At 43.5% G+C, this 24,207-nt stretch overlaps 1 protein-coding gene across 1 annotated transcript in view; it reads left to right on the top strand.

Moving 5' to 3' along the window:
- LOC102378399 (stAR-related lipid transfer protein 9) overlaps positions 1–24,207 on the top strand; it is a gene marked incomplete at its 5' end in the record, with an annotated part of 93,272 nt that overhangs the window by 34,802 nt on the left and 34,263 nt on the right. Inside the window, 3 exon segments of the mRNA XM_025215373.1 lie at positions 5,411–5,601; positions 18,205–18,685; positions 23,578–24,206. Coding sequence (XP_025071158.1) covers positions 5,411–5,601; positions 18,205–18,685; positions 23,578–24,206 — 1,301 coding nt within the window.

Below are 24,207 nucleotides of genomic sequence, written 5' to 3'. Positions count from 1 at the left end.
TACTTGTCTCCAGGAACTCACATATGGAAATACTGCCCATTTATAGTGAAAATTGTTTTTCCTTTTAGTTTTACCTTGTGTTGTCTCTTGACTGGCCATTTCCTCACTTTTCCCTTTCTGTTAGTGAGTGATTAGGGGACTGGTTTAAGAGCCAAAGAGCTTTACTTTATATGCTGTACATGAAAACATTTGTATAGTTGGTCCTATGCTGGTCCTTTGCAGCTGCCGTAGTCCTGGTCTGCTGTGTATTACCCTGAGGCTATGGTGTGGTGTGTAAAAGGAGCCTTCTGATTGGGCAGAGGTTCAGAGGCGTGGATAGAGTGGAGAAAAATGCAAATCAGTGAGTGGGTTTGGAATCCTGACTTATGATGCTTTTAATGTGAGCCTGATTTCCTTTGCAAACATATAATAGTGGCTTTTTAAAACATATTTCTGCTTCATTTTTTTAAGCCCAAAGTCAATGATTAATTGAAGACAAATATAACTGGAATCTAGGCAGGCAGAGAGAAGGGAAAATATTCTAATTTGACTGGTTTTTTTCCTTTTACTACATAGGTAAAACTGCAGTGTTAAGGGACTTTTTCTTTTTTAGAAAAAATGCTTTTTTGCTTGAGCTTCTTGATTAGAACTGTACTCTTATATGTCAGGAAGCACTCAGCTTCATTACTGGGCTGTTGCTGCCATAGTTACTGAAAACTGCATTATGCTGTCGAAGCCACCAGCCTCTGCATCAGTCTTTTAAATGTTTGGGGAAGAGGGGAGGTGAATTGCACAATAGGATCCCAGAAAGCTGACGACAAAACAGACTGGAGAAACTGTGGATCCACAGAAGGTTCATTTAGTGTGCCCAATGCAAACTTTGTGGATAGAGAGATGAGACAGTAAAACAACCCGGCTATGTTGGTATACTATGAAGATTTTCTCAGTAATATGTTGTTATTACATTTAGTTTAAGGTTGGTATCTTTTTTGCCTGTTTTCTTAATAATTTTAAACATTTACTTAGAGGAAAGGGAACTGTTAATATTCTTATTGTATTTGCTAAATCTGCATATATATGAAATTCTATACAGGAACACTGTTTCTCAGTATTTTAGCCTGCTTTTTTTTTTACATGATGGTCTTGTCGTCTTAGGTTTCTGTATTTGAGGAAGATGCTCTGCTCTGCAAAAAATGAAGCTGACTCTCCTTTGTTTTTGTTTTTTTTGGGGGGGGGGGTTAAATATTTTATTTACTAGGAAAAAAGGGACAGAAGCATAGAGGGAGTTTGTTGCTGTTTGAAATACAGAGACTGAGAACATATTAATCAAGTCCAAATCTTGCTTGTTTGTCCAATTCAGGGCATATTTCAGTGGAATAATGAAACAACTACCTGTACATATTCATTTATCTGTTCATATTTACATATTTATATGTTCATCTGTTTTTGTAACATAGAATTAGCTTATTTTTAGTTATTATCTATGTTTATACTTACCTTATTAATTGACCCCTATATTATCTATTTTGGTATATTACTACTAAGTATGTTAGTATTTTATTTTTGTATTTGGCTATTTTTTCTTCATTTGCAACTCCAATTTACACCATCATTTTTCAGAAACCAGCAAGGGTAAGTCGAGGTGACTGTAACATGGTCAGATGCAAAAAGGAAACATTTTGCATTCACATCCTTGGTTTCAGCTGACTGTGGAGTGACAGATCTGAATCCCAAATCGCAGCAAATCACATTTTCAAGATCACTAGCCTCATTGTCAGTGGCAAGGTGCTCCATTTTCTATTGTACCTATATTATGTAAGCAGTGGCCTTTGAATTTTTATTATATCTCTGTTCTGCTTGAAGGAGCAATGTGCAAAGATGCTTTCAGTGTGTTAAGACTCTTTGGTGCTCAGACCTTTCTCCATTGCTATATCCGATTTTTATCTTGCACTATTAAAAAGTGAAGGAAGGCAGAGGCAAAGGCACTGAAATAGCAGAACTGCAGCTAACATGTATGTCCTGCCCTTTCAGCAATTTCAGGACAACATTTCCTACCTCTGTTATAGAAATAATATAGAGGGGTCAATAATGATAGCTATTTATCCACCCAATGAAGTCACAGGCAATAACAGCTATTGTGATTGTATTTTTAAATGTTACCAACAATTTTGAATCCTGAGAGTTAGAATTACCTCACAGGTAATTCTCCTTTGTGTTCTTCTGCCTTTTACCAATGTGGACCTTTCCATAGTAAAGAGGATTTGGCCAGTTGTTTTACTGCTAAGCATACAGGCTTACACTCCTGTTGGGGAAGAAGCACATAGATAGGTTTGTGCCAATTCAGCAAAAAGAAACTCCCATATGAAAAAATGTACTAGTGCTGCTGAGGAAAGCAAGCACACAGATGAATTGTTTAAATCACGACACTTACTGTCATGTAGTTGTTGCTGGAAAAACTTGTCGAGCACACCTTAGCTTCCTTATCTGTGAACAGAAGATGGTTCATGCCCACCCCTGTGGAACACCTGAGGTGTTCAGCTTAATGCAAAGTATAACTGTTTACTACATTAGTCTCCTTGGTTTCTGACTGCAGAATATTTGAGACCTCTTACTTGGCTACATTGTGGTAAGGCTGGTTGAGAATGTATATGCCAAAAGTTCCAATCAAGCACTAACTTGAAAAGATCAGGCGAAAACATTTTTGCTGATCTTTAGAACATGGTTTCCATGTGAAAATTATTTTTCTATATAACATTTTTTTTCATTGTTTTAGACTTTATGAGAATGTTTTATGTGGAGTACTATTGCTAGTTATACAGGAATATGAAAAAGCTGACTTAATAGTACTTCACTCTTAAATAACACAGATTGTTTAGAATACTAGGCCAATTATAGTCTTCCTAGAATCCCTTGAATGAAGAAATTGTCCTTTTTTAAAAAATGGAGTCCCAAAGGGAGATTAGGTAACTTGCCCAAGGTCACACAGCTAATCAATGAGAAAAGTAGATTTCTCAGCCAAGTCTCCTGACATCTACACTGCTGTGCCTTTAGAAGAAGAAATATCATAAGCCAATAAATAAAATAGTTTGTGTATTGCCAGAATGTATGTGCAAGATTAAAACTAACCAGTAGTGTTATGTTTAGTATTAACCGTTTCTTATTTGCATTACTAGTTAGCACCTAGATGTCTCAACTGAAATCAAGGCCCCTTTTGCTGGATAATGCACAGATGTGAGACAGTTCTTGCTCTGAGAGATTCTGATCTAAATAAACAAGACACATAATGTGAGAAAGGAAACAGTGTTATAGAGAGACAGTGACTTGCCTAAAATCACAGGATACTTCTGTAACAAATGTTTTTAAAACCAGATTTTTTGTGTCACAGTCCTGTGATTTATCTTATAGATCATGCTGTCTCTCCATTAATACTTACTTTTGAAAGTATGGACCAAGTCCTGCAGGTCCAATTCAGGTAAATCTTCTATTAAAGTCAATGGAACTTCAGCGAAACCTTTTCTGAATAAGACACTCGGAAGTCTTTTCATCTCGTCCACCTAGTCTCAGGTTCTGAGTTCTATGTCCCAAGAGTTGATGACATCACAAAAGTCAGAGAAGGAGGTCTGTTTTATGTGATGTCATCCATTTCTGAAGGTCAAATATGGACTCCTGGGAGTGTAGATTGTTCAGGGAATTGGTAAAGAGATGAGGACAACTATTCAGTCCAGATGAACAGTGAGTTGGTGCTATCGGTCTACTTTCCAGTGGACCAATAACTGCCCATCCTAGAAGAACGACTACCACAATTCTTACAGGTGTTGACAGTCTTAACAGGAGACCAAGGGCTGAACTGACATGGAGAACGTTCTTAGAAATATTTACAGGACCAAGTTGAGCCATTTTCCCAAGGTGATGTTGGAAAATTTGCACTCCTGTTGCTTCTGCTGTGCCTGCTATATCAGCAGAGGATCTCAGTTCATGAGCTCTAAATTCACATAAACATTAAAAAAACAAACAAGCCTTGAATTCCAGAATCTTGAACTCTGGTCTTGTCAGGTGAGTAAAAGAAATAGTAGTCGTCAAAATACTGCATAAGAAATATCACACATATATTAAAATCCTGCTTATACCACTAAAATTAATCTGAATATTCTATTTACAGATATATGTACTTAAATACCAGTTATTTCTGTATTCTATCTCTTCTGGGGGGGTTTAATATCTGTAGCATTTGCAGGCCTTCATTTCTTAATAGTTCATCTCCCTGTAACCAAGATGAACCCCTAAAATAGTACAGGTCCAATCCTCTTTTCAGGTAGATGTTCTTGGTAGTAGTAATTGTAACAATATATGACATTTCAGCAGTATTTCAACATGGATTGCTATTATTTTTCTTTGGAGTCTCAAGGGTCTTTCAGGTTTTGCTGTTTCATGTAAAAAGCCCCAAAACATCAATCTTAGCTACAATTTAGAAAACAATGGTTCTGATCTTTCCAAGAATATATAAAGACAGCATTTCTATGTTTACTCTTTTTCAATGACCCACACATTTTATTGGTTGAATATACAAGTAAAAGTACAGCTTACAAAAGCACAGAATTAAGCTAGGTCTATTTATAAATGTTCTGAATTTGGAACTTTAAACTATTCTGCTCTTGCTGCCCAAGTAATGAAATCTTGCTCTTTCTTCCATAACTTTAATGGCTTCCCAGTATGGATCCAGGGGGGGGAAGCTTGGTTTTTGTCATTGTAGCTAGTGTGCATTTATGTGTTTTGGAGCACTCTTGGGGAGCAAAACTGTTAGAAAAGTGCTTTGGTAACATTTATAATCAAAATAGTACCTACAATACAGAAGAAGCCACTTTATCTAGTGGATATGGCAAGGAACCCGAGGCTTTTCCTGACTCTGCTAGAGACTGTGAGACCTTGGGAAACTTACTTAACCCATCAGGTTTTTTTGGTCTGTAAAAACAGAATAATGATACTTGTCACTGTTGTAAAGCTCTTTGAAGTCATCAGGTGTGAGATGCTTAACAATCTTCACTGAGTCTCGCTGTATATTATTTTTATAAAATGTTCTTTTTATAGAATATAGGTTTTTTATAGGACATCAAACAAAATGATAATAAAAAATTCCCCTTGCTGTTAACTTTTGATGGCCAGATTTTCTGTTTTACCATGAGAAGCTTAATGTTTGCTAGTTTTATTTCTGATATACGTGGGATTGTAGCTTACTGTGACATCATACATGGCCACAATTAATTTAATACTATATGTTCCTGGCATAATTCATTAGCCACTATGTGCTTTATTTTACAAACAGTTGCTTGAAATTTGTCTGATTTAAGAATCTGTCTAACATAAGAAATCTTATTTTAACAGAAAATTATTTGTTTCTTTCCTGGTTTAAAATCCTTGTCAACGTTTCCAACAGCAGAGAGAGAGATTCTGTGCATGAAGAGTATGAACAGAAGCTGAGAGAACAGGAAGCTTTCCAAAGGGAACAAATTCAACGACAGCAGCTCTTTGTTGAAGATTTAAAACAGCAGATCCTCTCAGGACAAATCAAAGCAGAGCGGGAACTAGAAAATGACCAAGCACTAATCAACCAGCAGATTAGAGAAAGTAAGTGTCAGTTTCTTTCTATTTTTTCTTCTGTTACTGCATACTTTCATCACTGGCTACATTTTACCTTCTGTATCTTTGTGTACCTTTGAAAGCTCTATTGCTGTTTATTAGTTTCCTCCTATAGTAGTCTGTCCTTAAAGGACAGTTACCAAACTTTGGCTAATATAGGACTTAACAGGTACTTCTATTGCATGTTGAGAGCAGCACCATTTGATCAGCTTTGGAGCTCACTGCCATGTGATGCAAAGTATGACTTGCATCATGGCACTGAGCCCGTATAGATACTCCCTATTGTGTTTTCTATATTTTCTGTATCATTCCTCTGTTTGAGTTTCTTAAGCTTTCCACGTGGCAGTTAAGAATGACTTAGGGTGTAAATAGATGTTGCCAAGTGAAGCAGATCAACTGCCAAGATGTGTCCCAACACAGCTGATCTGCTTCATTGGGCAAAAACATGTTTCCCACTGTCCCATCCATTGATCATGCAGGACATTGGGCAGCATGTTCCCCACTTACAGAGATGCACTGCTGGGGATCTCTGGAGTGTGTCTCTGTAAGAAGGGAAAGCTGGACAGGCACTGTTGCAGCTTGAGGGGTCTGATCCTGCCCAGAAATTCCCAGGGCACACAGGACCAGACCTCTGGGAGTGTGGGCAGCTCCAGACTGCCTGTGCTCCCCTGCACATAAAGCAAAGAGATGTCCACCACAAAAGTCCAGCACAGGTTATTACTACCTTTTATCACAGCACAAAGAAAGGCATTTGTGGTATAACAAAGGGCATGGATGTCTTTTTGCTTTTGCTTTGTTCTACCATAAATATTGTTATGGTGGCACAAAAGCAATGTCTGTTTCCAGCCTTAAATATTTGGACTGCTCTTTTTTTCCTTTTTTTTTAATGGCCTGCCAGTTCTCTCTCAAATTTACCTTGGGAAATTGGAGGCCAAAATGGCTCTTCAAAGCCTATAGAAGTCCTGGCAAGAGGCATGAGGGAAGTTCTCTGAAGAGAATATGTTCTATATGCCATCCAACACAGGTAATGCCTGCTCTTGGTGTTGTGCCCCGACAACTCGGCCAGACATTTTATCTATAAAATGGCACAGACCAAATTCACGCGCCCCAATCAGTTTCACTCTGAAACTGGAAAATATATGTGCACGTGACCATGGCTCAGACTGAAATCCCCTCTTGCCTTGTAAGCCTAGACAGAGAAATGGAGGAAAACAGAGAGAGAAAAAAATTATAAGAAACTAATATAAAAAAGAGAGAAAATTTGTTTAAAAATTTGGTCGCCTCATAATCTCAGATAGGATGGAACACTAATGTTTAGGGGTGAAATCCTAGCAACAATGAAGTGAAAAGGAGTTTTGCCATTGACTTTTTGAGAGGGACAGGATTTATTCGAAATGTCTGTGGTGTAACCCTTACACTACTGTTTGATTTCTAAAGTGATTAATTATTAACTTCTGTGTGTGATTTCCCCTTTTAAGCAAATACTTTTATGTGTCTGCCTTTTTCTGAACAAGAACTGTCTTGCAGTAATTGAAGAAGGTTATAATTGATTATAGGTTAAAGCTGCAATATTATTAGTAGGACCATTAGTAGGAGTGTTACCAGCAGATTGAGGGAAGTGATTATTCCCCTCTGTTCAGCACTGGTGAGCCCACATCTGGAGTACTGTGTTCAGTTTTAGGCTCCCCCACTACAGAAAGGACGTGGACAAATTGGAGAGTCCAGCAGAGGGCAACGAAAATGGTGAGTGGGCTGGGGGACATGACTTATGAGGAGAGACTGAGGGAACTGGGCTTGTTTAGCCTAGAGAAGAGGAGACAGAGGGGATTTAATAGCTGCCTTCAACCACCTGAAGGGGGGATCCAAAGAGGATGGAGCTAATGCAGGGGTAGGTGAAATGGTGGATTTGGCCGGCAGCTGGGCTCCATTTCCCTGCAGCCCCTGCCTGCATCACTCCAGTCTGTTTCTATGGAGACCCCAGGGGCGGCAGGGCCAGGGCAACACAGGGCCAAGGTTTCCATGGAGACCATCCTGAGTAGCGCTGGCAGGGTGTGCAGCCAGGGGGGAGCTGCTCTGAGGCCAGGGCCAGGATTTTGCAGCAGTGACAGCATGGTCCGGAAGCTGCAATCCGCTGCCTGCATGCCTCTGCCTGGGATGTGCAAGCAGCAAATTGCAGCTCTGCCCAGGCTTCAGCTTGCACTGTCACCACTGCAAAATGCTGGCGCTGGCCCCAGCCTTGGCCTCGGCCCCCAAGCAGCTCCCCAACCAGCTATGCACCCTTACCAGCGCTGCTGAGGCTGGTCTTCACGGAAAGCTTGCCCTCGTGCTGTCACAGCTCTCTGTGCTGAGGCTCTGGGGTCGCCTGGATTATCAATGGAAACCAGCTGCAGCACAATGTAGGCAGGGTTTTCTGGGAAATGGGACTGATCTGGCCTGCGGGTCAGACTTTGCCTGGCACTGAACTAGACTGTTCTCAGTGGTGGCAGATGAGAGACAAGGAGCCGTTGCAGCAAGAGAAGTTTAGGTTACATATTCAGGAAAAACTGTCTCACAAGGCGGGTAGCAAAGCACTGGAACAGGTTACCCAGAGAGGTGGTGGAAACTCCATCCTTGGTGGTTTTTAAGTCCTGACTAGATAAAACCTTGGCTGGGATGATCTAGTTGGGGCTGGTCCTGCTTTTAGCAGAGGATTGGACTAGATGACCCCCTGAGGTCCCTTCCAACCCTCATATTCTATAATTCTTTGATTCTTATTACATTAAGATCTTTTGTCTGTTTGGAAATTCTAATGGAAGCTTTTATGGAAAAAATGCTAGGTTTCTAGCATATTGATTTACTGTTCTTCACAGACTGCATTATAATCTGTAATGAACTGCAAATGTAACACACTGGCCAACCTAAAGATAAACCTTTTACAGAAAAGGCTTGGTCCTCAGTGGCCACATATATGCAAGATGCTTTGAGCACAGTAGACTAATTCTACTGCACATTAGCACGGGTTTTGCCTGCCAGGCTAATGTGCAGTAAAATTAGTCTGTTATGCATTAATATCACCAAAAAAGCATGCGCTGGCACTAAAGCGCAGTAGCACCAATTAGTGATTACAGGTACTAAACTTAATGTGCTGTAATTACTGCTCATTAATGAATGTGTTAAATGTACCCAGTTAGACCTCAGTTAGAAATAACTAAAGTCACTAGAGGGAATATATTTTACTGATGAAACTGATCTGAGGACTGAAATCTGCCTCATTTGTCTCCAATGTAGCATTGACACAGACTTGGAAGAACCTGGTTATGTCAAAGACAGAATTCAGTCTTTGGCATTGTTCATCAATTGGAATAAAAAATAACGAAGAAAATGCAACATTGAAAAAGGTCTCTTGAAAACAAAGAAATGAGCAGTCTCAAGCAGAAATGCCACAGGACAAAACTTACAGGATCTGGGTTTGCTAGATGTATCAAAAGCCTTACCAAGGTGGCAAGACTAGACTAGAGTAGTACATCTCAGACATTTAATCTTCAGATGATAGTGATAATTACCAATCTTCTACCCTGGAAGGCTGTTATTAGGGAGGGGTCAGCAAAAAGGCTGCATTGAACTTTGATTTGTAGGTACCCATATAACTTGATGGAAATAACATTTCTATCTGAAAATTGTGTACCTGCAGCTGTTATCAATAAATGTAAGATAATTCTACCTGGGAAATGCTCTTAGGAAAGAAATCCTATAATTGACAGCATTTTGCATGCAGGCAGTTTGACTGTTTGAATTAACAGTAAGTTAGCAAGGGAGAAACTAACTGAAAAGTGCTTTATAAATATCAACAAGGAAAAAACAAAGCACTAAACAATTTTTTTTAAGTTAAATTAATTATGTTTTGAAGAGTACTGTATTGGAAAATGAATTTTAGTAGATTTAGAAAAATTGGCAGTGTAGTTATCAATCAAGAGTAAAACTCCTATATTTCATAGTTCAGTGATTTGATGAACTTCAGTCTCCAAATTTAATTTTCAGACAGCAATTGAGTGTTCTAAAAGTATGAATAATACAGGGAGTCCTTGACTTACAACGTTGTAAGTTACAACGTTTCGCACTTATAGCATTTATAAATTGACACCCAGTTTCAACTTTCTGACCTCAGTTTCGACTTTACAACGCTTGATCCCATGCCATGCCATGCCATGCCATGCCGGCGAACAAGTTCGCTGCATCACCCATCTCCCTGGAGAACATCTGTCCAAACTTCCTTGGACACTTTCTTTAAGAAAACAGACAAAACTCTAAAAAAAAAACCTGCAGCTGAGACTCCTGAGAAGACTCCAGCCAAGAGCCCTTCAGAAAGTCCAACCAAGAGGCTTTCAGAAAGTCCAGCAAAGTCCCCTCAAAGAAGTACTTCCAAATCAATACGATTGCTATTTACAAAATAAATACATTATTGTAGCTATATTATTCATCTATAATTGACCGACTACAACATTCTGGGTTATTTTTGGTGAAAATAGGGTATCAGGCCTTGGTTCAGGAAGCAATCCCCCATTTATAATATTGTTCTCTATGGGAAAATTGGTTCCGAGTTACAATGTTTCGACTTAAGACATGGTTTTCAGGAACCAATTGTGTCATAAGTCTGAGGACTGCCTGTATTCTATCTTTTCCAGAGGGAAATTTTAAAATTTTGCCCTGAGGATTCCACTTCTTACTTGCTTCCCTCTAGCTAGACAACCAATTAGCACTAACTCAAAATTCACACAGTATCTTTATGCCAGATGTAAGCCACAAATGAAATTAAAGAGAAAAAAGAATTCCCTTCCTCTTCAATAATATGTTCACTTATGCCAAGAAAAGGTGAGAGAGCTCTTAGAATCTGATATATACTTCTATTTTTCATGTATACTTATGGTCTGCAGCCTTCCTTCCTGGGCTCTATACATCACTGATCCAGAGTCTATTGAAGTAAGTCTCACCATTATTTTCAGTAGAAGCTGAGTTGGGCCCATGCACCTCAGACAGCCTCTCATTTTTAGTTTCTGATTCTGTCCCTTTCCTCAGGTAGTGACTCTTATGAATGTCAACTCAGGTCAAGTGAAAAGTTTTAAAGTGGGTAAGAAACTGGCCAAAGGGGAGACAACAATGGGTAGCATTGAAGGGGGAAGCAACAAGCAGGATGGAAGTTATCAGTGTGGTTCCTCAAAATTCAGGTTTGTGACTGATCTTGTTTAATATTTTCATTAATAATCTTAGTACACATAATGGAGCATGCTGATGACATTTGCTGTTGAATCAAAGTTGGAGAGGTAGCATCCATTCAGAGGAGGAATTCTGTACCATATAGAAACACCTAAATGACCTTGAGGACTGGCGAAATAAAAATGGAAAGAAATCCAGTAGTACACAATGCAAGGTTATGCACTTGGCAAATGACAGCAAAAACTTCTGTAAATGAGGAGCTCATCAATAGGAAGCAGATGAGGAGGAGGATAAGGGTGTATTAAGTGATTACAAAATGAATGACCTGCCAGTGTGATGCTGCTATGACAGACAAGTGCAGTTATAGGATGTATCAGGAGGAGCAATTCTAGAGAGACAAGGAAGATCTAAAACCATTGTACAAGGCATTGGTAAGACCTCATCCGGAATACTGTGTACCATTCAAGTCACCCGTGTTTACGAAAAATGAACTAAAACCAAAACAGGTGCAGATAAGGGCTACTGGGATGCTCAGAATAGTGGGAGGTCCTGAAGAGCTGAGTTTGTTCAGCCTGCCAAAGCAAAGACCAAGAAGAGATATGATTGCTGGCTTTAAATATGTAATGGTTGGGGGAGTTGTAAATACCAGGGAAGGTAAACAACTATTTAAGCTAAAAGACAATGGCATCTCAAGCACAAATGGGCATAAAAACTGGCCATTATTAAATCTAGACTGGAAATTTGAAAAATGTCTTGGATCAGTAACAGTTTAAAGCAGCCTCTCAATCAGAGTAGTGGAGGCACATCCCTTAACTGCTTGTAAGACACAACTCAATGGCCACATCCAGACATGCATGGACATTTGGTTCCCCGGGGACAACTAGCAGCAGTGCACCTTGTGCCACCACTAGTTGTTCGCAGTGAACACCTGTGCTACACGCACTCTGGCACGTGGCAAGATACCCTGGATGGGGTAGGGGAGGCTGGGGCCAGTACTGGGCTGGCCCCAGCAGCCATACCTGGGGTTCTGGTGGCCTCCTGGGGCTGCAGCTGTGTTGCTCCTGCCATGCAGAGCCTGGCTGGCAGCAGAACATAGCTCTGGCTGACCAGGCTCCAGCTTTGGGTGCACCACTCCACTTTTTTTGGTGGCTCCCTTGCAGTGTGGAGAACAGCTGAACATGTGGCGCCACAGATGTGTCTGCCACACCACATACTGGATGGCCATGCTCATCTGGACACAGCAATCAGTTTATGAAACAAATTATGTGATGGGGATGTCTGTGATCACAGGGGACTGCACTCAATGAGGCAGGGGGTTCCTTCCAGTTCTGTGCTTCAAGTGAAGGAAGGTTCATTAAAAGGTAAGCTTGTGGCTCCATAACCAAAGTACTTTTTAATTTGTTAGCTGCCTTGCTGTTTGCTAGAAGGGGACTGCACAAGGTAGGGACAGATATGGAAATGATAAAGTAAGAGTGGTTTCCGTTTTAAATATCTTAGGGCGCATTTATGTGTCACCCTACAGCGACGTAGTGACACACTACATCACTATACGTTGTGCTATGGCAACGTAGTGATCACGTGAGTCCACATGTGATCAGCAGCTATGTCGCTGGCGCTACACGCTCCCCTGTTGTAACGCACTGCTATGGTGACATAGTGGCGAAATATGACCATGCACCATGGGCATGGTGCAGTAGGGGCAGTTACTGCACCATGCTTTACTACTTCCCATGTAGACACACCCTTAAGTTTTTAAAGAACTCCAGCATGCATAGAATCCTTCCCTCCACCGCACATACTCCCATAATTCACAGAGATAGGATTCCTTTACTGTACACGTATGCCATATCCATCCTTGAAGAGGTCAACAGGGTGGGGAAGTAACAGTTTGGTGGTATCTCTACTGAAGTGCTGTAATTAAGTCGGTGGTAGTAAAGGTGTCCTACAAAGTTAATGCCAACATTTGTTGCCATTTAAAAACTAGGGAAATTTCCCTATACATAAATGTCTGCTCTGTTTTTTGGGGGGAGAGCTTGTGAAAAGGTATGTGCTGCATTAAGCAGTTAACACCCTGTTCTTTACCCTTTACATCAGACATAAAACCCTCTGTCTCCTAACTCACTCACTGACTAACTGAAACCTGCACCTAGATGAAAAGTTGTTGAAGTTGAACTCCTTGGGAAATCCTTTGTTACTGAACATAAGTCAAACCAATGGTCCATCTAACTTAGTATCCTGTCTTCAACAGTGGCACTAGTGGATGCTTTAGAAGTAGAGCGCTGAACTGGGTATATCTGGAATGATCTATCCCCTGTTCATTACTCTCCATAGCATCCACCGTCATTGGTCTAGTGATGCAAGAGGATACATTCCTGATGGATCTGTTTAATAGTTACTAATAGGTCTATCATCTGTGAATCTGTTTAGTCCCTTTTTGAACCTGGCTCGTCTATCTGCCTCTACCACTTCCTATGGTAATGAATTCCACAAGTTAAGTAAATGCTACATTAAAAAGACAACTGCCCTTGATTTTTATGTTGCTTCGCAGCTTGGTGTGTTTTCCAGAGTCCTTGGTGCAAGTGTCCAGAAAGTCAGAAGCAAAACACTAGCTAAAGAGAATAAAATTAACAAAACCCTATTTCTGTGTATGACTAGTCAAACAAACAAAAGATAAGTTATACTTAAGTCATTTCCGTTAAGGAAAAGGGGGAGGAGAGAAGTGAAAATAAATATTTCTACTTTTAAATACTTGTAAGGCACTCAAATACTCTACTGATGGGAACTATAGATAGGTAGAGTAGCAAGAGGGTTAAAGTTGCTCAGATATGTATACAGGCAATTTGTAGTTAAGGTGATGTTGACCTACAGGTAAAATTCAGTTCCCTTTATTTTAGGCAGTCTCATGGGTGCCTTTAATCTACAACAAACTCCTCTTCATTTCTATTGTAGATCTGCCCATATCATGCACATACAGTTCCCTAATAAAAGTGCTTAGAACTGGATGCCACTTTTAGAGCAAATAGGAAATCTTTTCCTGTGTGTATTGTAACTGGCAGTCAAATTGAGAAGGCATTTGTACATGATCTTTAAGGAATTAAGTATGTGAATGGTAGGTAGTCCATTTAAATTCTTTTACATTGTAACTTAGTAGAGAAAACTGCCTCTCCCCCACAAGCTCCCTTTGCCTTGCAAACTAGCTTCTCCATTTATGCCTCATGAGTGCTTTTTTCAGTTGGGGGCCTCTCAGGGCTTGGACACAGAAAACCTATTTACACTGGTGTAACCTTCATTAGTTTTGTGTGCTGATAGAAATTACACCAGGATCCAGATGAGCAGCTGTCCCAGGTAGCTGCATTTAGTAGCAACTTCTAGAGATCTTGCCACCAGGTGTGGAAACAGACATCACTTTTGTATCACAATAAACATTTTTATGGCAGCACAAACTGAAACAAACAGATGTCTGTACCTTTATCATGCCACAAATACTCAAATTTGTGGCTGCACCAGAAGGTGGTAATAAATTGGGCCACTTCATTGCAGGCCATGTCTGTTTGTTTATGGTAGGAAAGCATGGGCAGCACAAAGCTGCCTGTGGTGTCCTACCACCCTGAAGCAGGGGCTCTGTGGCCTTGTACACTCCAGGAATTCCCTGGAGCCTGGGATCACTTGGCTCACTTTCTCCACTTAACCAGATATGTCCCTCCAGGGATGCCTCTGGGTAAGCAAGGAAAGATGGGGCTTCAAAGCACGTGTCTGCAACCAGGGATTTCCAGCTTGCAGACACGCACCCTGTGCAGCAGCGATACATATGGGACATGGGCAGGCAAAACATGGCCCGTGGGCCAGATCTGGCCCTCTAGATGATTTCATCTGGCCCGTGGATAAGTGCCTACCAGTTCACTGTACCTAGCCCAGTCCTGGGCTGCCCCTGTTGTGCTCACATGGGGCCAAGCCCCACTCACCCCTGCAGGGGCAGCGCATATTGCACCCCTGCGGGACAGCTGTGTCTCCAGCCCCACAGGTAGGGAAGCGACAGTGGGCAGGGGAAGTGGTGGCAGTGGCGGTAGGCTGGTGGGTGGAGGGAAAGGAGGCAGCGGAAGAAGTGATGGCAGTGGGTGGGTGGGTGGGTGGAGGGAGAGTGTGTAGTGGGAAGGTGGGGAAGTGGCAGGGGATGGGCTGCAGTGGGGGCGAGGGAAATGTGTTGTACGCACAGGGCGTACAGAGTGAATTAAAAACAAGTGGGAATCTTATCGGGATAAGGCACAACGCTGCATTTATTGGAACATAAAACATAAAAGGAATAAAGAACAATAAGGTTACACAAACTACTTCAAGATCGTTTCAGGCTGGACATAAGGAAAAACTTCTTTACTGTCCGAGCCCCCAAGGTCTGGAACAGCCTGCCACCGGAGGTGGTTCAAGCGCCTTCATTGAACACCTTCAAGATGAAACTGGATGCTTATCTTGCTGGGATCCTATGACCCCAGCTGACTTCCTGCCCTTTGGGCGGGGGGCTGGACTCGATGATCTTCCGAGGTCCCTTCCAGCCCTGATGTCTATGAAATCTATGAAAGGTTATCTGCTTCACTCATTCCATACATACTCATTTATTCATTCATTCATACAAAAGAAACAAGCACACACATAGCTAGTTAAACAGTCCTGCAAAAGTTAAGGTGTTACCAAGTTCTAAAGATGCTCAGGTCAGTCTGGTGGCCAGCCAGACTGACCATGAGGAATGGAGTCAGGGCTTGTTGGACACGCCCAAAACTCCTTCTTGCAGGTGGACAGACCCAAAGCCTTTTCTTTGTGTTCATTCTTTATAGTGATAGCTGTCCATACAAGCCTATGGATTCCGTTGAGTCAGACGTGAAGGTCATCCTCCTTGTCCCAGTTGCTGGTTGGGATTTGTAGGAGGTGATCTTCTGGCTTTGCGGTCTGCGATCTTTGTGGGGGTCATTGCTTGTAGTCTTTAGCTGTCAGGGTGAAGGTATGATTTAGTATTGGGTAATCCTTAACTGCTGACTCAACATGGTTGCAACCTTGAACTGTTAAACCACAGAAGGCTATTTTCACCTGCTGCAAGAAGACTGTCTTCCTTCACATTGTCACATACATGCATCACTCATTCTTTCATTACCTCTTTTCAAACATGCCAGACATACCACAGGCCTTACATGAACATTTCATTATAAAAATAGTAATATAAAGCAATTACAGCAATTATAGCCACTGCAGTACAACAAGTGGCAGTGGCAGCAGGGGGTGGGAGTGGTGGTGATGGCAGTGGAATAGAGGGAGTGGCGGTGGCAGCTGCAGCAATAGTGGGCAGGTAGGGGAGGAGGGGTGGCAGCAGCAGGTGGAAGTGAAGCAGCAGCTGGGTGGGTGGAAATGTGGGGCCTGCGCTAGTGCCCCAGGGCCAGCTAGGACCCAGGGCAGGGTGGCATGTGTGCAGAGCCTGAGCTGGTGGGGGCATGGGGTCCACCTGCCTCCATCACGTAAGGCTCACATACAGTTCCTGGGTTCTCCGCCTGAGTCATGTGCCTTTAGGGGGAGTCCCATGTGATAAGGCTGGGCCAGCTCTGCCCCGCTCCCTGCCGCCCCAGCCGAGCCCCATGATTTGCACCCCCAGCTCCATTGTGCTGGGTTCCCCCTGGTGCTGCAGGGCTCTTGCATGTGAGCCTCGCATGATGGAAACAGCAGCCCAGCCACATGCAGTCCTGGGGCTCGCCAGGCCCACGTGCCGCTGGGGGACTCCACCTGCTGCTGCCACTGACTGCAGGGGCTCTGCGCGATGGGGCAGGGGTGTTTGTAGGTGCCCCACACACACACTCCACCATACACATGGACCTACATTCCCCTTACACACACCCCCCAGCCACCCTCACCCTCCACACACCCCACAACCCCTCCACACACCCACAGCCCCCCAGAAACCCTCCACACACACACACACACACACACCCCTCAAGCCCCATATCCACCCTCCCCCACACCCCACATACACACACATCCACCCACCCTTACCACACCATGCTCCTCCACACTCCCCCCACAATATACAAGAGTAAGACTTCATTTTTAGCTGTTATGCAATCATCTCTATATATATGATGCAAACGCACACAAATCAGGACAAAAATATATTTTTTAATAAAATTAAAATATTTTTATTGTAGATGTTTGATTTTTTGTATAGAATTTTTTTTCTGGTTCCAAGATGGCAAACCCCCTTCCCAAAAGGAGTACTTTTGGGGGTAAGTGGGGGGACTTCTGGTGGCAAAAGTCAGGGGTTAGGGGTGGGACTTCTGGACCCAAGATGGTGACCAGGGGGTGGAGCACCAGTAAAGTGGTAGAGCTACTACTTGCGGCCCTCCAGCTAAAATAATTGCCCACCCCTGCCATGGGGAAATTCCTCTGCAGCCTGGTAGCACAGAGTGGGGATCACCCTGTGGGAGTTCCCCACTCTGCCCATGCAGGCCCAGACAAGGAAATCCTTCTGCAGGGGGATTTCCTTACAGGCACCTGCAAACACTGAAGGTGGACCTCTGTGGGACTTCCTTCCTGTATGCTTGCAGGCATGGGGAAGTGGCTGCAAGTAGAGGGGAGGAAGGGGGTGTTCCCCCTGCTTGCAAACATGCCCCAAAGTGGGACTTGGCAACTGGGGATGTTTGTAGACATCCCTGGAACATGATCAGCATGATGTGGCATATCATAGCATAGCTGATTGTGCTCTACCTGGGACATCTGTTTTCAGCCTAGGTGATAGGGGAGCAGTTAGTAGCTTGCTTGCCTTGTTTACTCTGGGACAAGCGATGGACACTGTACTACACTGGTGTAACTTATAATGGGTAGTTTTACCCCTGATTCTTTTGGGGACAGTTCTTCACTGGATCTGGCAAAGTTACCTGGTGTAGGGCTTTACGTTGTTTGTCAAATCCTGTTTTACACTGTCATCCATCTATGGGCTTAGTTATTAATACAGCACAATGCTCACAATAGAGTAGATGGAATATGTCCATTTTCTCTAAATCCATTGGATCAATAAATACCTTCTGTCCAGCAAATACAGATCAAAATACCAGTACCTATTTCTTCTGTCATTCTACTGCTGCCATTCCTATGCTCTCCTGAGATTCTGTGCTCTAGAGAAAGAAGGGATCTTGGATTCTACCAGGGCAGCACAGGCCAGCAGCATATGGAAGTAGTAGAGAAGAGATAAGTGTTAAGATCCATGTTAAATATCCTGATCCAATTTAAATGATACACAAAAAAAAAGACTGCTGGATCCACGTACACTTGATCATTGGTCTTCACTGCAGATTTTAATTTAAGAACCGGATAAAACCAAACCAAGATGATAACATTTTTGCTTTCTTTTGTCTATTACTTTGCTTGTAGACCAGCAGTGGCTTATTAAGGAGCATAATCAACTGGCTGCACTTCAGCAGCAGCAGAGAGAATATGCAGTGCAGACAGAGTCCAAGTCCTATGCAGAAGCCGAAGTGCAGAATACTGTTGAATTGGAAATCTGCCCTTCCCTGGTAGAGCAAAACCAGAAGAGACTGGTGCAGCTGGAGCTCTTGCAGAAATACTCCTTAAAGAAAGCTGAAAGAAACATAAGGCGAAAGAAGGTCAAATTTCAGTTGGAGAAGATTGTCAAGAAACAAAAATTACTGGAGGCTAAAAGAAAGCTAGAGCAGCTGGAAGCCAGTTGCTGGCTCAGTGAAGATAACTTGAAGCAGACTCAGACCCTGAACCAAAATGCTGCAGTAACCCCCTGGCATCACAAGTTGCAAAGGAGAAACAAGTCACTGGGTTCAAGTTCTTTGCCACAGATAAGATACTCATTCTGTAACTGTCACCCACCTCATATACGCAAGTAAGTAAACTTCCCCCTATATTTTTCAAAATTTCTTCAAATGTAAGTTACAGTTGCTAGATTAGTCTCAGATGATACTATAAAAACACCCTATGAGAATATATTGCCCCAAATTTTCATAGATTTCATAAATGTTTAGGGTCGGAAAGGACCTTAGTAGATCATCAAGAACGACTCCCTGCCCTGGGCAGGAAAGAGCGCTGGGGTCAGCAGGTGACCCGAGCCAGGTGCTTGTCAAGTCTCCTTTTAAAGACCTCCAAGGTAGGGGAGAGCACCACCTCCCTTGGAAGCCCATTCCAGTTTTTGGAAACCTTCACCAGAAAAAAGTTCTTCCTGATGTCTAATTTAAATCTGTTCTCTGTCAGTTTGTGGCTGTTGTTTCTAGTAACTCCAAGGGGTGCCCTGGTAAACAGAGCATCTCCTATTCCACGCTGTCCAAACCGACACATTTGTAGATGGCCACCAAATCCCCTCTCAGCCTTCTCTTGCAGAGGCTGAAGAGATCAAGGTCCCTCAATCTCTCCTCGTAGGGCTTTACCTCCAGGCCCCTGACCATTCAAGTAACCCTCCTCTGTACCCTCTCAAGGTTTTCCACATCCCTCTTGAAGTGTGGTACCCAAAACTGAATGCAGTACTCCAGCTGCAGCCTCACCAGTGCTGCATAGAGGAGAAGTATCACCTCCCTAGACCTGTTCATGATGCACCTGCTAATGCATGATAGTGTGGTTAGCTTTACTGATCACTTAGTCACATTGACGACTCATGTTCATCTTGGAGTCGACTATGACTCTGATATCCCTTTCTGCTGATGTGCTGCTTAGGAAGTCATCTCCCAGTCTGTAAGTGTGTTGGAGATTCCTTCTCTCCAGGTGCAGTACCTTGCACTTACTTTGTTAAACTGCATCCTATTCTGCTCTGTCCACTTTTCCAACCTGTCCAAATCTGCTTGAATCTGTTCCCTGCCTACTAGTCTGTTTAGTTTGCCCCATAATTTGGTGTTGTCTGCAAATTTAGAAAGAGTGCTTTCCAAGCCCTCATCCTTCATCTTCACTGATGAAGATATTGAATAGCACTGTTCCGAGGACTGAGCCCTAGGGGACCTCACTGCCCACATCCTTCCAGGTCAATACAGACCCATCCACCACCACTCTCTGGGTGTGTCCCTTAAGCCAGTTCTCCACCCACCTGACCGTGTAATCATCTGTCACAGCTGCTTAGTTTATTTATGAGAATGGGGTGAGACACTGTGTTGAAGGCCTTTTTAAAATCCAAGTAAATGACATCAACCTTGAGTCCTGCTTCTCAGCATTTTGTGACCTGGTTGTAAAAAGAAACAAGGTTAGTCAGGCAGGATCTACCTGCTACGAACCCATTCAGAAAGGCCTAAATCTATTCAGGCTCCACAAGAGAAGGCTGAGAGGGGATCTGGTGGCCATACCCCCACCACCCCCCTCACCAGGGGGGACCAGCAGAAAATAGGTGAGGCTCTGTTGCCCCGGGCACCACCTGGGATAACAAGGAATAATGGCCACAAATTGATTGAGAGCAGGTTCAGGCTTGATATCAGGAGACATTACTTTACAGTTAGGGCTGCCAGGTTCTGGAATGGACTCCCCAGAAAGGCGCTGCTCTCCCCTACCTTGGGGGGTCTTCAAGAGGAGGTTGGGTAGATATCTGGCTAGGGCATTATAATCCTAGCACTCATTCCTGCCCAGGGCAGGGGGTCGGACTTGATGATCTGTTCAGACCCCTTCTGACCCTAGAAACTATGAAACATACTGGTTGCCCTTTAGCATTGCTTTTCCTGCTGGATTCCCACAAATGTAATCCTTAATAATTTTTTCAAAGGTTTTCCCAAGGATAGAGATGAGACTAACCAGCCTATAGTTATCCGGATCCTCCTTCCTCCCTTTCTTGAAAATAGGGACCACATTGACCTTTTTCCAGTCCTCTGGGACCTGTCCTGAGTGCCACGAGTGCTCAAACAACCGTGCCAGTGGTTCTGCTATGACATTGGCCAATTCCTTCAGTACCCTTGGATGAAGATCATCTAGGCCTGCTGACTCGAACACATCCAAGTGTCCCTTCACTAGGTTGGCGCTAACTGTTGGTGGGTTGGTGTCCCTCCTGTGCCTGCCTGTTGTCCAATTGGGAGATGTAGCAGGGCCAGAATAGCTACTCAGGTGCCGGTTGCTAGGATGACCAGAGGGAGTCAGTGTCCCACACCTGCTAGCAGTCAGCTGACCGGAAGGGGAGGGCCTGGCTCCCATTTAAACACCAGGACTGAGGCCAGGGAGGCAGTTCCCTCCTGGCTGCCAAAGGGGAAGGAGCTCTCCTAGAACAACCAAAGGAGAGAGGCCTGGCTGCAGGAACAGCTTCTGTCACTGCGGAGGGACGGAGTATTTCCCGGTAGGGTGAAGGTTGTTAAAGCCAGGCAGCTCAAGTTTATGTTATAGGCAAGGGGCTCACATTTTGTTTACTGTTTAAGACCGGTGGCTTGTGTGAGGCTATTAGGGGTTAGAGGAGGCCTCATAGGGGACCCACAGCAGTGTGGAGATCCCAGCGCCAGCAAGGGCGCAGCATTCAGGGTGCACTGACCCCAGCCCCAGAGAGGGGGCAGCAAGAAGCCCTAGAGAAGGGGGCAGCGTTTTGGAGAAGCCCCGGAGAGGGGGCAGCGAGACAGCAAGAAGCCCCGGAGAGGGGCGCAGACCCTGGCGCCAGCGAGGCTCATTCTTAAAGAAGCCGGGGAGCTCAGGTGTGCCTGTGGTGCAGCTTGGTGTTGGTAGTTGTTTTTTTTGTTTTTTTTTTGTGGCCTGGGAGACTGCGGGCGGGATCGTCCCCTGGTTTTGGGCTTGTGACCCTCCATCTGTGGGGCTGGCGCCCGAGCCTCTGGGCCAGGCTCCAGATTGGAGCAGGAAAAGGGGCCACGGGCCTCAAGACAATAGAAAAGGCCAGAGCCTTGGAGTCAAACCCTGTTTAGTGGGTTTAGACGGGAAGGCCTAGCTAGAGAAAATCAGGGGTCAGTCTCACATAGGGGAAAGGCCCCAACATACCCAAAACAATGGGCAGCCTCTCGCTCGCACGAACATCATCATAATTTCCATCAAGACATGGCAGGCGAGTATAGGGTGAGACATAAGAACCCTAAAGAAGGATCCAAGGGCGCCCCACACAAGGCACGGAGTACTAGGAAGATGGCGCTGGGAAGGGTGACTTGTTACAGGAGATTTGTCTTGATCCGTGCTCAGGAATACAGAAGCAAAAAAACTCATTGAAGGGATCAGCTTTATCCCTTTTATCTGTCCCCACTTGCCCTAGTCTGTCCTGTAGAGGTCCTATGTTACCATGCACCTTCTTTTTGCTCCCTATATACCTTGAAGGACTTTTTGTTGTCTTTAATTTTTGCTGCCAACCTGAGTTCCATTGCTGCTTTGGCCTTTCTGACTCCCTGCAAGAGCAAGCCAAGTAGGTATACTCCTCCTTGGTGGCTACCCCTTCCTTCCACAGTCTGTATACCTCTTTTTTTATCCCTAGGCTTTCCTGGATTTCTCTGTTCTGCCAAGAGGCTTTTTTGGCCCTTTTGAGCCCTTTTATGTACAATGGGATTGTCTCTTTCTGTGCCTGAAGGGTTGTTCCCTTGAGGAATGACCACCCTTCCTGGACTCCCATCTCACCAGTGCTCTTATCCTTCAGTGCTTTGCTTACTAACCTCCTGAGCTCATTGAAGTTAGCCTTTCTGAAGTCTAGCACTTTTGCCCTACTGGTTATCTTCCGCACCTTTTGCTGGATAGTGAATTCTAGCAATTGGTGATCACTATCCCCTAGGTTACCCCGTATCTGCAGATCTCCCACCAGGTCATCCCCTGTAGCAAACACCAAGTCCAGTAAGGCATTTCGTCTGGTGGAACTGTATGCCTCCTGCGTTAGGTGAAGGTCCTGTATGTAGGTTAAGAACCTACATGAATAGTCAGATCTAGCTGACTGCTCCTTCCGGCAGATGTCGGGGTAGTTCAGGTCATGCATGACAACCACATCCCTTGAGCTTACTGCCTCTGAGAGCTGCCTTGGGAATTCCAGGTCTAGCTCATCCTCCTGGTGTGGTGGTCTGTAATAGACCCCCACTACCAAGTCCCTTTTCCCCCAACCCCCTTGTATTCTGACCCACAGTACCTCAATTTGCCCCTCTTGGTTATAGAGGACATGTATTAGTCCTTAACATAGAAAGCAATGCCCCCTGACCTCCTTTTCCCCGCTCTGTCGTGTCTGTACAGCCTATAGCCCTCAATGACTAATTTTTGCTTTTGTATAAGCAAAAATATACCTTCAACTTATACAATCAGTCTCACCGCCCCTACCCTGTAAGTCACCTGACCTGTAGTATTGCATATCACATTCAAACTCTATGCCTTTGCTTCTAAGTCGCTGTACTGTGCAGCACCCTGCCTTAACTTTCCAAGCGTGAAATCTCCTGTGCTTTTTGTCAACTGTACATTCTTGCCTTATTTAAAATAAAAGAAAATGTATTTTATCTTTACTGTATAGTCCTATACATTAGTAACTCAGAGTTGCACCATATTTAATAATGGCTGTAGCAACTGAGTCTTCATGGATGCAGTGCCTACTTTCTATTTCAGCCCTCTAACCAATATCATGAAAAATATTCCAGGACACGTAGCAGATGGCACAATAAAGACTAAGACTAAATAAGATTTTATTCTGCCCCAGGTAAAAACTGTTTTAAAAGGCATTGACATTGTTACTTCACTGTACTTTACATTCTATATTAATAATAGCATATTATATCATAGTCAGAAACTTAAGAAGCATCTTTAAAGATACTATTCAAACAGTAACAAGAGCTTCTGATTTCTTTTTCCCCTCTCTTTTCACAGTTCTTTGCTTAAGAAGGAGACCACCTCCGAATCCTCTGAATTATCTACCTCTCCAAATACCTGTCAGTGCCCTGAATGCAATCCACCAAGGAAATCATTGTCTGTAAATTATCTTCCCAGGACAGCTGAAGGCATTTCTGGGCGAGGTGAGAGTGACAGCTGTTTCCCAGGCCACAGGCAGCTAACAAAAAAACTAAAGACATCATCATTTGGAAGTAAAAAAGGAGCAGAAAAAGACTGTGGTAGTTCAGTTAGCATAGCTCATGTCAACAAAGAGATGAAAAAATCAGATGATAACCCAGTACAAACTGAATATCAAAGCCAGGCCTCTCCAAGCTGCTCTCCTGATCATTTTAGAAAGGAAGGTGAGCCTGAGACCTTTATTACAGGGACAAGAGTGACAAAAGCCAAAGCATTAGGAAGTTCAAGTCAGCCTGCAGAGAAACACCTAGAACTAAAGGACACTCAGATTTTTAATAAAAAGACTAGAATGGATTTAACAGGAAAGCACCAAGATTCACTTCCAGAAGGCTTTACCAAGGAAATTAAAAACTCAGTAATGGGTGGAAAGCCATCATCAGGGCATCTAAGCCAAACTGCGAAGAACTTGAAAAGAGAGCCAAAGGCATC

This window comes from Alligator sinensis, unplaced genomic scaffold (assembly GCF_000455745.1).
Source record: "Alligator sinensis unplaced genomic scaffold, ASM45574v1 scaffold1581_1, whole genome shotgun sequence".
NCBI classification, from domain to species: domain Eukaryota; kingdom Metazoa; phylum Chordata; order Crocodylia; family Alligatoridae; genus Alligator; species Alligator sinensis.
This window is presented reverse-complemented; position numbering and strand designations above follow the sequence as displayed.